This window comes from Eublepharis macularius, chromosome 10, assembly GCF_028583425.1.
Source record: "Eublepharis macularius isolate TG4126 chromosome 10, MPM_Emac_v1.0, whole genome shotgun sequence".
Taxonomy (NCBI): Eukaryota; Metazoa; Chordata; class Lepidosauria; order Squamata; family Eublepharidae; genus Eublepharis; species Eublepharis macularius.
Genome location: NC_072799.1, coordinates 34,083,089 through 34,096,631, shown reverse-complemented (window position 1 = coordinate 34,096,631; position 13,543 = coordinate 34,083,089). Strand labels below are relative to the sequence as shown.

The window sequence follows — 13,543 nt, the reverse complement described above, 5'->3', positions numbered from 1 at the left end:
CAAAATAAGTTGAAAATAGCTCTGCTTGGATGAAGGCAGTTAATACATTCAATTGTTATAGTTAAAAGATCAGTAAAAATCTTAATCAATAGATACCTGTTGCACCGTTGTCATTAATAAGACTGCTAAGGATATATTCGGCCTTTAATAGTTTACCTGGAAATAGAAAAGAGACATTAAAAAAAAAGACCTGTAAAATGTTCCTCACAAAATGAAGGCCTCTACTGTACCTTTGTTTCCTCATTCCCAATGTTCCTTACTTTCAGTTATGTCATCTAGGAAAAACATTTAGCTAGTACAACTTGATAAGTTATACATATCTATTCAAAAAAGGTTGGTTTAGAGAGGCTGGGCTTCATCCCCTAGGCCTGGTTTTGCTCTGAATTCCAGGATGACAGTTAACCAAACAGGTCTAGTGAGGAATTTAATGGACATGTGTCACTACTCTTGGCCAGAGACACATGAGCCAAATGATAAAGCTACTTCCAAATGTTCTGGGCATTCACAAAGTTTGGAATTAATTGCAGGAGTAATTATTTCATTCACTGGGAGAAAGGCAAGTGACTAATCTGGGACCAAGTTCTTTTACATGCCCAATCTTCTTTTTACATGATTCAACAAGTAATTGCAAGATTAGATACTAGTATTTACAAATGGAGATGAGAACGTTAGAATTGCCTAACATTTCTGAGATGTACTCATTGAAAACAGATGGCAAATTTATTTATTTTATGCAAGCCCCCACCCCATGTAAGCTGTATTTTAATATCAATTTATATCTGACTTTTCTTTACTAAATTATCAGAAATATAAGTATACTGGTCTTTTAAAACAGCCCAGTACTATCCATGCCTTTCTTATAATAAAAGGATGAAACAAAACAAAACAAAAACCCCTTAGGTTTGTCAGATGTATTCTTTGCATGGTCAAGTGGCCGGAGGGTTTAGGGTTTTTTTTTAAAAAAGGGACTGCACATAGAAAATGCCAAGATTGTAAGCTACTGTTTAGAGGCTCTTGCTTAGAAGTACAGCAATTCACATATCCCCGTTTGAAACAGCAGGGCAGATTTGTTAAGAGACAAAAGCGCCAATTAGTATTTTCCACACCCCTTCACAATTTTCTCTCCTGCTTTTCCCTCAGAAACCTTTTATGCCAGGCACTTTGTGCAGGAAAGAAGAGGTGGGAGGGATGTTGCGGGAGGCTTCAGGGAGGGCAAGAGCAGGGTGTCAGTTTAGAAAGATGGTACTGGGATCACAAGAATGTCATCTCTGGAATAGGACAAAGTATCCTCTTGAAAGTCAAGTAGCGCCTAATTGGAACTCAGCTGAGAGGGCCTGCAACGAGTGTTTCATTACCTGCATTTACAGAGACGCGAGCTTGGCGAATCACCAGCTGAGGGGCAATTGGTGTTGTAGGGTGAAGCTTGTGCAGTCTTTTGGCAATCTGAAGGAGCTGGCTGGAGCCATCAACCCAATACAAGAATCGGTCAATGAGGAACACAATAGCAGCGGCTGTTGCATAGTCTCTGACAGTAATGGAGCTTTTTAAATAAACCTGGAAAGAATACCACAAACATGTGATGGTGAGGAACAGGCAGTCCCCAAATTGTGACTGTTTCTAAGGGACCATCCATAAAGTATGTTGCTCATCAAAAGGAGGGAGGGAATAGCAAAGCTGGGACAAAGGAAGGATGTGACATCCATGAAAAATAGGGCAGCATGTGACATGAGGGGAAGGGGGACTTAAAAGGTCTTTTAAAATTGTGACATTTTATGGATGATCCCTAGGTTGATACATTCTGCCAGGTGTTTTAGCCTGCTTTGCAATGAGCAAAATTTCCCTACATCTCCCTGGTTTTGCTCATGCTCAGTTTCTAAACAAAAAAGTGCCAGGTCTGAAGGCTGTATTGCACAATGCGACTCATGCCACTTGTGTACACTGGTACAAAAGACCTTCATCTAATTGCAAAGTCCGCCCTGAGCCCGCCTGGAAGGGAGGGCAGACTAAAAATCTAATATAATAATAATAATAATAAGATATGTTGGTTGGTTTGATTTCATTGCATTTCGTGAAAAGGGTTTCTTTCTCTGTGTCTCTGCATATACCCTCTCATGTTCGTTGCCTGAATTCAAGGTTACTCAAATCAAGCCATGCTAAAACAACTCTATACCACTTTAGAGGACAAAGAAATAGTTGCATATTATAGGCAACTTGCTTCCTAATACATTTCTTGATAAATTGCAGTGACAGTTTGTTCCTTAGTGGCACATTCACTTCTTACCTATTGCAGTTAGCAGCAATTTTGCTTAGCCATTCATTTTTAAGCATAACCCCAAAGTCAGTGATCCATCTTCCATCAGCTGCTTGTTGATGGACACGTGACCATGGTGACCTATTAGATATGCATAGTGCCACAGATCTGTTAAAATCTGGTTGTGTTTTAATATATAGCCAAGTGCCTTGATCTGCTGACTCCATGCACCAAGAACTGCAATTATTCACTGAATTGGTCCCATCCAATCTTTATTTTCCTCATATACAGATTCTAAAAGCACTGGATAAGTTGGAGCCCTGTATGTGCTGCTGAAGCACATAGACATCAATGGGTTTTCTTCTTAATTTCAAAGGATAGGGAAAGCCATCTGCACATAAAGGAATGTGGATGCTAAAAAATATCAAAAAAGGGCATGATTTCAAAAATATATGGCCTGCTATTGTCCTCTAACATCCCTAACAATTTTAATTATCAAACTAAATGGCATAAAGATCTTAATGAAGTACTGACATTAGACAACTGGGAGAAAGTATGGGCATCAAAATTAAATAAATCCTCAACTATATTAACTAAAATACAAAGCTATAAAATTATACATAGGTGGTACCTAACACCCCAAAAAATCTTAATTTATTCTTCAGCATTGCCCTCTTGTTGGAAGAAATGCAATAATGAGGGTAATTTTGCTCACTGTTGGTGGGAATGTCCCTTGATACCTCGATTTTGGTAAGAAACACTAAATATTATTAAGGAAATAACAGGGTACTGTGTCCCTATGTCACCAAAAGTAATCTTCTTGGGACTGTGGGATCAGACATCAATCCCAAATGTTAGAAGAGACCTTATCAACTCTCTCCTGGTGACAGCTAGGAGTGCAATAGCAACCAAATGGAAAGACCAATCTCCGCCTACTACAGAACTTTGGTTTACAAAAATCTGGAACCATTTGATAATGGAAAAAATAACTGACAATCTACATCAGACGGAATATCAATCTTCGGGATCAAACTTCTGGGAAAAATGGATCCCATTTTACGAATTCATAGAAGCAAGAGATCTGCAACCTCCCTCTTCACACCACTCATTGTTAATGTATTAAAGTTGAAGCACTGTGTTAATATTTGTAAATGCAATGTATTATATTGGTTTGTTGTTTGATTATTGTTACAGTTCTAAAATTGAATAAAAATATTTTTTTAAAAAAGGAATGCAGGCACAGAACTGCTCTCTCCATCGAAATTAATGGGGAAACCCCAGTCAATGGAGCCCTGTGGTCACAGAGGAGATTTGAAGCGTTTATTAGATCAAAGTGTTTAACCTGGAAATAAGACTTCCTGATTTAAGTGAAATGGACTTCTGATTAAGTATCTTAGATGGTGTCTGTCTGTGTTTTAAAAAAGTAAAATGAAATATACCTGCTACAGTCATTCCTGAAAAGCAGACGAGCATTCATTCTATTTTCAGAAATTATCAACATTTAAAATTTGTTTTTAGTTTAAAAGGGACTGCAGATGTGTTATTATTGTCTTTTCCCTTCTGGTTCCCAAAGGAGCCCAAGGCTCCCCTGGGGTCCATCAAGCCCTAAACATCAACAAGTTGCATTATTATAGGAGACCAGATCAAACATTCCTTTGTACATCATAGAGAAGCAACTAGGTCACCAATCCAATGTTTTCTCTTTGCAGGCAGCCTTTAATGATTTTAGAAATGGTATTAACTCCACAGGTATCCCCTTCAGTGGCTGATCCATTTTACTGGCATGGAGAATAAGCAGAGCTTATGAAGGAACACACAGTTACGAAAGAAGATAAGCCAGCAGGTCAGCTGTGTGGAGGTACAGAGCCTTCTTGGGTATTCAGAAATCCCCATGGAAGCTGTAACATCTGTCTAAATGCCCTGTACCTTGGGAGAAATGGGGTGGGCAGTATCCAGCTTTCTTCTTCTCATTGAAGGGAAAAATGAAAATGAAAATCCCACAAGCTGGAACCCAAGATTTTCTCTGCTAAATCTTTACATTGGTTAGTAAATATATGAAATGTGGATTTAATTGAGAGAATGTTCATTTCAATTATTTGTGATTGTATACCACATCTACTACAGGAAGCCCAGTTCTCTAAAAGGACGGTGTAGTTTTCGTGCACACAAAGGGCATCACTACAAGTGACACAGCTTTCTGTCCATCCTGGGCCCCATAAATAAGACGTTCTGAACATGAAACCTCCAGCAATGTTTGAAAATTATTTTTCACGTACATAGGGTACAATTCAGCTCAGAACCATGGCACATGGAGAGAAGGTGATTAAGGCTACCCCCTCCATGCCGTTTGTTTTCCAACCTGAAATCATCCCTAATGAGCTACATGCAAGTTTTCCCAACAGGTCAAGCAGCAATTCCTTGAGGCCGTTTCAGATCAGGCAAACATGCAGGGAGAAGGCTTAGACCACCTCTCCACACACGCCACCCCTCCAATCTGAACTGGACCTCCTGAGAACTGTTTCAACATGGAAATCCAAATGCATGCCTGGTTTATGCAATGGAACCTTTGCAAGGCTTTTACTTTTTTTAGCAGCTCAATAGCAGAGGCAAATACTGTTGGCGTGAGCTTTTATGTTGCTCTATTTCTCTCTCACATTTGACGACTTAACTGGGGAAAAGCAAAGGGCCTAGAAGTCAGCTTTTTATGCCCACTCACACCCCGAGGGAGAAGGTGACAGGTTGTGATAATGCAACGGTGAAACAAAGACATTCTTTTTGTTAGTTCATCTGCAAGGCCAGGGAACACAAGCGATTCACATGCACATGCTGAAATCCTCTCAAATGGAACATCATCCGTCACCAAAGTTTCTGCAGAAAGGCACATCAGCTGAATAGAGGTGAAGGGGGCAGGGCCCCCCTGTAGAACGGGCATGGGGGGGTGGAGTCAGTTTGTTACAGAACTGAATTTTTTGCATTTGAAAACTCACATTTTCTCCCTGGTTTTGCTTCAGTGTCCAAAGCTGTATGGTTATCTGCATACAGACATGTGTCCATGCAACACCTGTCTGCCATGTCTCATATATAGTTACATATCCCCTCTTGCCAGGTGAACTGTGAACTGGCTCACAGACCAGCATAACAAGGAGCTGTCCATTGGGATCCTAAACATGACAGTGCTGAACCTGACCAGAAGTCCTGAGGACCTTGCACGATTAGATACTGGAGGACAGTACCACAGATCTCACAGAGGAGTGGCCTGGCACTCCAGGGCTGAAAGTCCACAGGACTCACATTCTGGCCTAGGAAACAACTGCCCACCCTCCTGTCCTCTTCAAAAACAGCTTCTATTCATTTGTTTGTTTATTGAAACATTTCTAGTCTATTTTCTTGCCACAAACTGTGACATCTGTTTTTTTTAAAAAATCAAGCATTAAATCAGCTCTATTTGGGGCTGATCTGGAAATGACTGTCATTTAAAAACACTTGTATAAGAAGCAGAACAATTCTTGATTGTGCTGTGGCTTGAATCAGGAGAAATGCTTCTTGACACCAGCAGCAATACAAAACACATAAAGGAATGTACAAACCAGCTGTAAACAAAAAGAACTGCCAGAAACAAAGACATCATCTAAAAAGAAAAGAAGAAAATTTTGAGTAGTTACTTTTTTTGTCTATAGTCTTTATCTTGACCTCTCTGTTGTCCAGAGAATCAAATCCAGAAAATGCATTATATTCCAGGGTAACTCAATTTCAACACAACAGTTCACAGTTACAATAGTACAGGTATTGTAAAGGCTGGTTTGCGTGATAGTAGCCTTACGTGGAACAAGTTATTCTGTATGAACAAATGAGACTGTTCTCATCCTGACCTCCTTATGGGAGTGTTTCCATTGCTGCTTCCTCAAGCCCTCAGTTCATATATTGAGTCTACCCATTTCATATTTTCTAAATAATCTCAGAGGTCTCTAAGGCAGGAGTCCCTGTATGACATAAGAATAGGCCTCCATGTGAGAAATGTCTTGTTTCAAATGCAAAGACAGGTATTTCAGATCAAAGCATTTGCCCTACTAATCAGGCAAGGAAAAGCGAGTAACGAGCAAATGATTATGTACCTTTCTTTAAGGTACTTGGGGTGAGAAAGGAGAGGTTTCAGTCCTACTGAGAACAGAAGTCCAAAGCTAGTACACTGGTCAGCTCAGCATTGTCTTCTCTTGCTAGCAGTTACTTTCTAGGTTGGGTTGCTACCCTTCAGGTGGGACATGGAGTTCTCCCAGAATTTCAACTGATCTGCAGATGGCGGCGATTAGTTCCCCCGGAGAAAATTATGGCTTCGATGGTGGACTCTATGGCACCACATCCCTGCTAAACTCTCATCTTTCCCCAGACTCTGATCTCCTGAGACACCATCTGCAAATCTCCAGAAATTTCCCACCCCTGAGCTAGCAACCCTAGCCACCAGGAAGGTCTTTCTGAAGCTGATTCTGAAGATACAAGAGACTGAGCTTGGGAACTTTAGCACACCAAGCAAGTGCTCTGCCACTGAGCAAGCACCCCTTCCCCAAAGTGTGGGGTGCACGCCTGCTAATGCACTTATCAAGAGACAGTAAATTAGCACTTTGTCTTCAGGCCAGTCAAACATATACTGGCAGGGCTAGTTCTTGCCTGTCAACAAGCCCCTGAGATTGCCTTATACATTGGAAACCATTGTTCTATGGAGTTGGAAGTAGTCATGAGGCCATGAGATAACGCCAATCAGAAGTCAAAATGAACTTCTGGCAACTAATTGCTTGTGCATCATTCTGCCCCCCCGCCCCGATAAGCAAGTGAAGGATCTCTCTCTCTCTCTCTCTCTCTCTCTCTCTCTCTCTCTCTCTCTCTCTCTCTCTCTCACGCACACACACACACACCCCCCCCCCTAATCTCTGATGTCATGATAATAAAGTGTTAGGAGCTGCCATATCTAGTTAGGTAAATAGGCCTCTGACTGGCTTATCTTAGTACTGAATGGAGCTTTTGCTACTTGAAGTCCTTTAAACTGCCGATGCCAGGAATGAGCAGCGTAATCCTAAACAGAGTTACACCCTTCTAAGACCACCGACTTCGAAAGGACTCAGAAGGGTGTAATTTAGAAGGACAGCACTGCAAGTCTAGGATTCCATACACAGCACATGCTCGATCCCTGATTTCTCACAGAAAATGAGAAGTAGCAAGATGTGGGAAAACATTCCTGAGATTATTAATCATAACATCAGAGGCAAACTCAAGGTACTCACATTAGAGAGAAAAGACTTATGTCCTATGCCTAGTTCCAAACCATTTCAGTTTGGTCTGTGCCCCTCAGAAACTGAAGCAGCCCTACTACAGACTGTGTGGATGGCAATTCGAAATACATATCTAACAACATAAGACAAGGGTGTCAATTGCTAATACTATATTCTTCAATTTAAGCATGGTTCAAAAACTGGTTCATTTTTGGCACAAGGACATTGTCCTAGAAAGGACAGCATGTGAAAAGCATTCCTATTCTCTGTGCACTTCTCGACAATGGAGGAATCCTCATCTTTAAGCACCCGCAAACTACCACTGCCAACTACAAATCCTTCTCACTACTCCTGAAGGCACCACATATTTAAGCATCGAGCCATTGCCTAATGTATTTCCCCCTCCCCTCTGCTTCGTCTTCCTTTAAGAGACTGGAACACAAAAACATGAGAGAGGGTGACCCACCAAACAAAAGAGCCTTTGAGTTCCTAGGAAAAGTAGACTTGGAGGAGGATGGAAAGAATCCAAGTGGCCCTATTATTTCCACTTGCACTAATTAGACATTTTTCTGTCAGCTATTGAGCACCGCTGAGAGGCCAAACTCACTGAATTCATTTCTAAAGTGTTTACAGAAGTTTGCATCTGTTTGTGTCTCTTCAGGAGGAAAATAAGCACTTCAATAGCATTGTGAAAAATCTAAACCAAGTATCCTATTCTGGAGGGCCTGGCAGCTGCATAATTTAACTCTCCTGTTCAATGCCGAAACCTCTTGTGTCCCTCTCCAAAACCAAATGGACACAAAATGGAGAAAAGTCAAAACAGGGCAAGAATATCATCTTCCCCCACTCCTTCTCCTTAACAGAAGATGGCATGCTGTGTCACGCACTCATAAATTTAACTTGGTGTCAATTGCTGCAGCTATGACCCTGGTTTTTTCCCTTTCTAACAGTATTCTTAGAAATAATACCCAAGATGTTCACCGGCTGCCAAACAGCACAATGGTTACCAGTGCACAAAAAATACTGGTATCTTAATGTAAAATGTGGCCCAAGAATTACCTTCACTAACATGTTTTACTGCAAGAATGTGGATTAACTTCAGTAGCTGTGGAATAAAATCCTGGATGCTCCGACGTACAATCATAATTCCAGAGGGGGAACCCCTATTAGTCTTGCAGCAAAATCAATCAGTAATCCAGTGGCACCTTAAAGACTAACAATGTTTTATTTCAGCATAAGCTTTTCTGAGTCACCTCTTTGAATACATGGAGAATATATCTGTAGAAGATATATGCTCCTTGAAACTATGTATAAATAGAGCTCCTTTTGATGAGTACTTCATGTATCTGAAGAGGTGAACTCTGACTCACAAAAGCTGGTGCTGAAATCAATTTTCTTAGCCTTTAAGGTGCCACTGGACTCCTGTTTGTTTCTCCAGGGTGTAAGAATTACTTCAACATGCCCTGCCCCCTCTCCCAAGAGAGATGAAGGCAATAGGAAAGAGCCATTATTGCCAATATTTACTACAACTCATCTTCATGTCTTCTCTTCTGTTACAGTTTTTTAAAACTTGTCTGACCAGCCTTAACATGTTCTACACGTCTACCCGGTAATACCCAGGGTGCAAGTTCAAAGCATGTTTGCAAATTCATTCTGCTCTGAAGTGGCACTGCTTTTACTGTTTTATACAGCACCAAGATGAATTTGGAAATGTGCTGTCATGCTGCCGATATGCACCATCTCTGCACATGCGTAGATGGTACAAAATACAAAGACTGATACATCTGCAGTGCTGAGGTGGTCTCCGTAATTATGGGGCTCTGGACCGTGATTCAACAACAACATCATTTGATTTATATACCACACTTCAGGACAACTTAACACCCACTCAGAACAGTTTACAAAGTATGTTATTATTATCCCCACAACAATCACCCTGTGAGGTGGGTGCCTCTGCCATGTCTACCCCTCGTTACTGGGATCCAAGCCAGGGGTGTCCAATGGGAAGGGAAGCTGCTTCTGCTATGTAAAGCAGCTGCCAGAGCCTTGGATGGGGTGGGTATGAGCATGGCGGCATGGGTAGCCACGGTCCCTCTCAGTGTGTGGCTTGGGGTGGCTGCCCCCTGTTGCCCTTTGCTTAAGACCAGCCCTGTGGAGTGCATGTGCAAAGTTGTCCTTAGAAAAGAGTGCCAATGTGCTTCAAAATCGACTGGAAATTTTGATCTCGAAAATATATACAACTCTTACAGTCTTAAACAAAATAAAGAATTGGTATAGTCTCTCCCACGTGGCAGATTTGGTTAGATTGACTAGTTTTTATTTGATGTGTGCTTGGGGTCATCATGAACAAGAAAATGCTATTCACGTGTCATTATGCAGTCTCTCTTGACTCACCCCTCCCAGATTTCTCTGTGCAAAAGTTAGTAATTCTTGTCCCTTACATTCATCTGGACAATATCTGCTAAGGGCCCATTCCTCCTTATTATAGTTCTTTCCCTTTAATTTTGGTAAAATTTATTTTGTTATTATCTATTATGGAAACTCACTTATTATTCTGCTAATTTTCATTTTTGAAAGACTGGATTTCTGACCTTGTACGATTCCAGTTTCCCAAGGTCACCCTTTTTTGTCTACCCCACATAAAAGCTATTTGCCTGTATAAGTGTGCATAGCTGCATCTGCCCTGAGTTCCCACAATTTATAATAAAACAACCAAAACTGACTATCCAGAGAGTAAAATGCACATATATATCATAAAGGTACTAAGAGCAAACAGAGACAATGAGGGTCTTGATGGATCAAGCCTAAAGTAACCAAAAAATAAAGATCTGCAAGGGGAAGGGGGCTATATACTCCGGATATATTCTTGGGGGAGATCTATGTCTAGAAAGGAGACAGAAAAAATTGTACTTTGCCCGAACATCTGTTTCCACGATGTCAAATGTGTATGTGTAATTGAGTTTAAGAGTACAAAAGGAACTTCATGGCTGGGAAGCAGAGTCAGGTGAAGACAGAATTAGATTTGCAATGGATTTCTATACACCAATTAAAGGGTGGATGGAACGGGAGGGTGGGATGCAAAATAGCTTTTATTGAAGGGCCTTTGCTTGGAAGCACTGAGTGGATGAGTGTGCTGTTTTCATGGTTTCCCACATTAGTGATCGAGCTCCTCCAGTATTACACCTTACATTTGGGTCCTAGCTTTAGGTTCAATGCCAGGACACCTTGATGTGCTGACAACTACAGCTGCTCCCAGGAAGGGAGAAAACTCTTTATTAGAGCCATCTGCTGCGCATCTTTGATAGAAAATGTGCAACTAGGAAGTTGCTTGCACACAGTGCCTTAGGAAGATGATCAAAACCGAAGATGGTGGAGGAATTTGCAATAAGCCAGAAATAGGATGATTAGTAAGTGCGCCTATGGAATCTTTGGGCATTTACTGGGAAACAGACAATTTGATCTGATTCTTTACATTTTCCTGGGTGATGGCTACTCTTTCTAATATACAGTCCATATTGTTAAGTGGTTGTTACAAGAAAATCAATGGGGCAATGGTTTGTGCAGGATGTTTGACACAGGAGTAAGTTTGCTTGAACAGAGAAAGGGGATTCTCTGGATTTCTCTCCATGTGCTTTGCTGGCTTTTTCAGGGAACTTAACTCAGTAAGAAGCATTGCACTTGTACCACTTTGCAAGTCACTATTTAAACAAAATCAATTATGATTTTTATGCTCATGATTTTAAATATCTGAGATAGTATATTTTGCTAGGTAACAGGACTGAGTTCTACGCACTAAAGAGAGAGCATCCAAATGCAATATATGGCCGTTTTCACACTGCTTACCGGCCACGGAACATGATTTTGCGTGAGAACAGTAGTTTTCGCGCGAAATCATGCCAGGAAGACGCTGTCGTTCTGGGAGCTCGGCGCGATGTTCCGTGGGTGTCAAGCAGTGTGAAAACGGCCTATATCACAGTTATTCCTCCCTTCCTCCAATGATTTCAGGTAGACGGTTCTCCCTTTCCATTTTATCAACAACCTTGTGAAGTAGTGAGGTTGAGAGTATATAACTGGCCTAGGTTACCAGTGAATATCACAGCAGTGCAGGGGTTTGAACTTGGGTCTCCCAGTCTTAGCTCAACTCTGTAACCTAGAATAAACTGATTCACGATACCACGCGAGGGATTAACTAGTCAGAGGATGGGCCACTGCGCCCTCTTTTTGCAAACAGTGTGGCTTGGGATCCTACAACATGATTAAAGAGAAGTCATTACTGTTGCCTGAAATGTAAATAATGAAAGAATCCAGACCCACTAGATACTCTTGAGTAAATGGATAGGGATACAAATATGTTTTTGTTCTGTGCAGAAAATGATTTGTTGGTGCAAAAAGTCACCACACACGGGGTGGGAAAAGCAGGTGATTTGACTGAATCCACGTGTACCTACTATGCACAAGATCAACACTGTTGCATTCCTTTGTATGGGGAGATGAGAACAGCACTGTCTGAACTGACAACGCCAACCATCTGTTCAGAGAGAAGAGACTCTCCTGTGGCTCTGAACCTGTCTTTTCACTGATTTCAGATGTGAGGAAAACACAACTGCGAGAAACATATACAGCTTGCATCCATTACTAGCAAAGTATGGATCAGTAGCCAATTCCCCCCCCCCAACCAATATGTGTTTCCTCACCTCTGCCATGCCCCCTCCCCTAGTTTTCCTTCTCTCTTTAGAGTTTAGTGTTACTCACGTGCAAAGTGCTCAGCTACCTGCAGTCTGGAGCTCCCCCTCCTGCAACTATCCCAACAGGCAGGGGAAGCTGGAATGGTCAGTGCTGAGTTTCAGCACTTGGTTTTCCTTCTCCTCACAAGGAAAACCAAGGAAGCTTTAAGATTTGAGAGTTAACAACCTCTATCTCAATAAACTTGGAAGACAAAAAGAAACAACCTAGGCAGCTCTGATACAAGAAAACTCTTGCCTTCAAGCAAGCAGCTATACTCTACTTCTTTGATTCATCCAAGGCTCTTTCTCCTTTTCCGACAGACTCTCTTAGACTGTTCTTTGGGCCTTGTCCCTTTCCCTTCACTTCTTCAGATCCTCTTCCCAAGATTGAACCCTAACTTCCTCTTCCTCTTCTGTGTTCTGCCTGCCCCCTCTGTCTCTAGGATCTGAGCAGCTCAACCAGTGGAAGCCAAAGGCCTCTTGGCTGCTCAGCCCCTCTATGATTTCAGGGCAGCTCAGCCAAGTTTTTGCCAGAAGCTTTTGTTACCACCAGATCTGAGTAGGGGTGCAATTTCTGCACCATCACTTAGCATGTTACTTTTTAGTTTTACATTTGGTCCCTGCATGAACAATTCTGCCAGGTTCATACCTATAAAAGGTATCACAATTGGATATACAAGTGACTATCAAGATTGCTTCCAAACAGATTCAAATAAATCAAAGAAATGTTGGATAAAGCTTTCTTCAAAGTGTGACATTCATAAGCATCCATACCCCCCTCTAAATTACTCTTGAGTCATAACCAGGAGATCCACAAAAAATCAATAATAAGAGGAACATCAATAGAATCATAATTCTATTCCATTGTTTAGGGAAGTCTTTGCAATCTGAATTGCTTTTCATATTTTGCAATCCACCTTGAATCTCAGTGAAAAAGGCTGGCTCTAAATGAAGACGGTGATGATAATATTCATCATAAACAATAGCAAAAACAATATTTGGCATTGCTGTGTGATGACTGAGTTTCCCATTAAATCTGGCAGATTTGGATTCCCCTCCTCCCCACACTTCCTTTTATGAGCATTTTTCTCTTTTGGCTATTTTGTACAATAGGTTCCAGCAGCCAATGCTTAGCTGAACTGTTTAAAAGGATGATGTCAGTAGCATCCGTTGTTTTGCATACTCCACAGAGCAACAGCCTGCAAACAAAGCATGGTTTGTAACAATGTGAGACTAAGTCATACTTTCAGACTGGGGACCCAAGTGCTCTCTTACAGACACTTGGAGATCAGTGAAACTACTCCATA

The 13,543-nt window shown here is 41.3% G+C and overlaps 1 protein-coding gene across 3 annotated transcripts in view; it reads right to left on the bottom strand.

Annotated features, from left to right (window-relative positions):
• The window catches only part of ALPK1 (alpha kinase 1), a 68,097-nt gene that overhangs the window by 17,688 nt on the left and 36,866 nt on the right, over positions 1-13,543 (bottom strand). For all 3 annotated transcript variants that reach the window (XM_054990250.1, XM_054990252.1, XM_054990251.1), the window contains 2 exons: positions 1,356-1,554; positions 97-156 (listed from right to left, as the gene is read on the bottom strand). In XM_054990250.1, the coding sequence (XP_054846225.1) occupies positions 97-156; positions 1,356-1,554 (259 nt within the window). The remainder of the gene's footprint in view (positions 1-96; positions 157-1,355; positions 1,555-13,543) is intronic.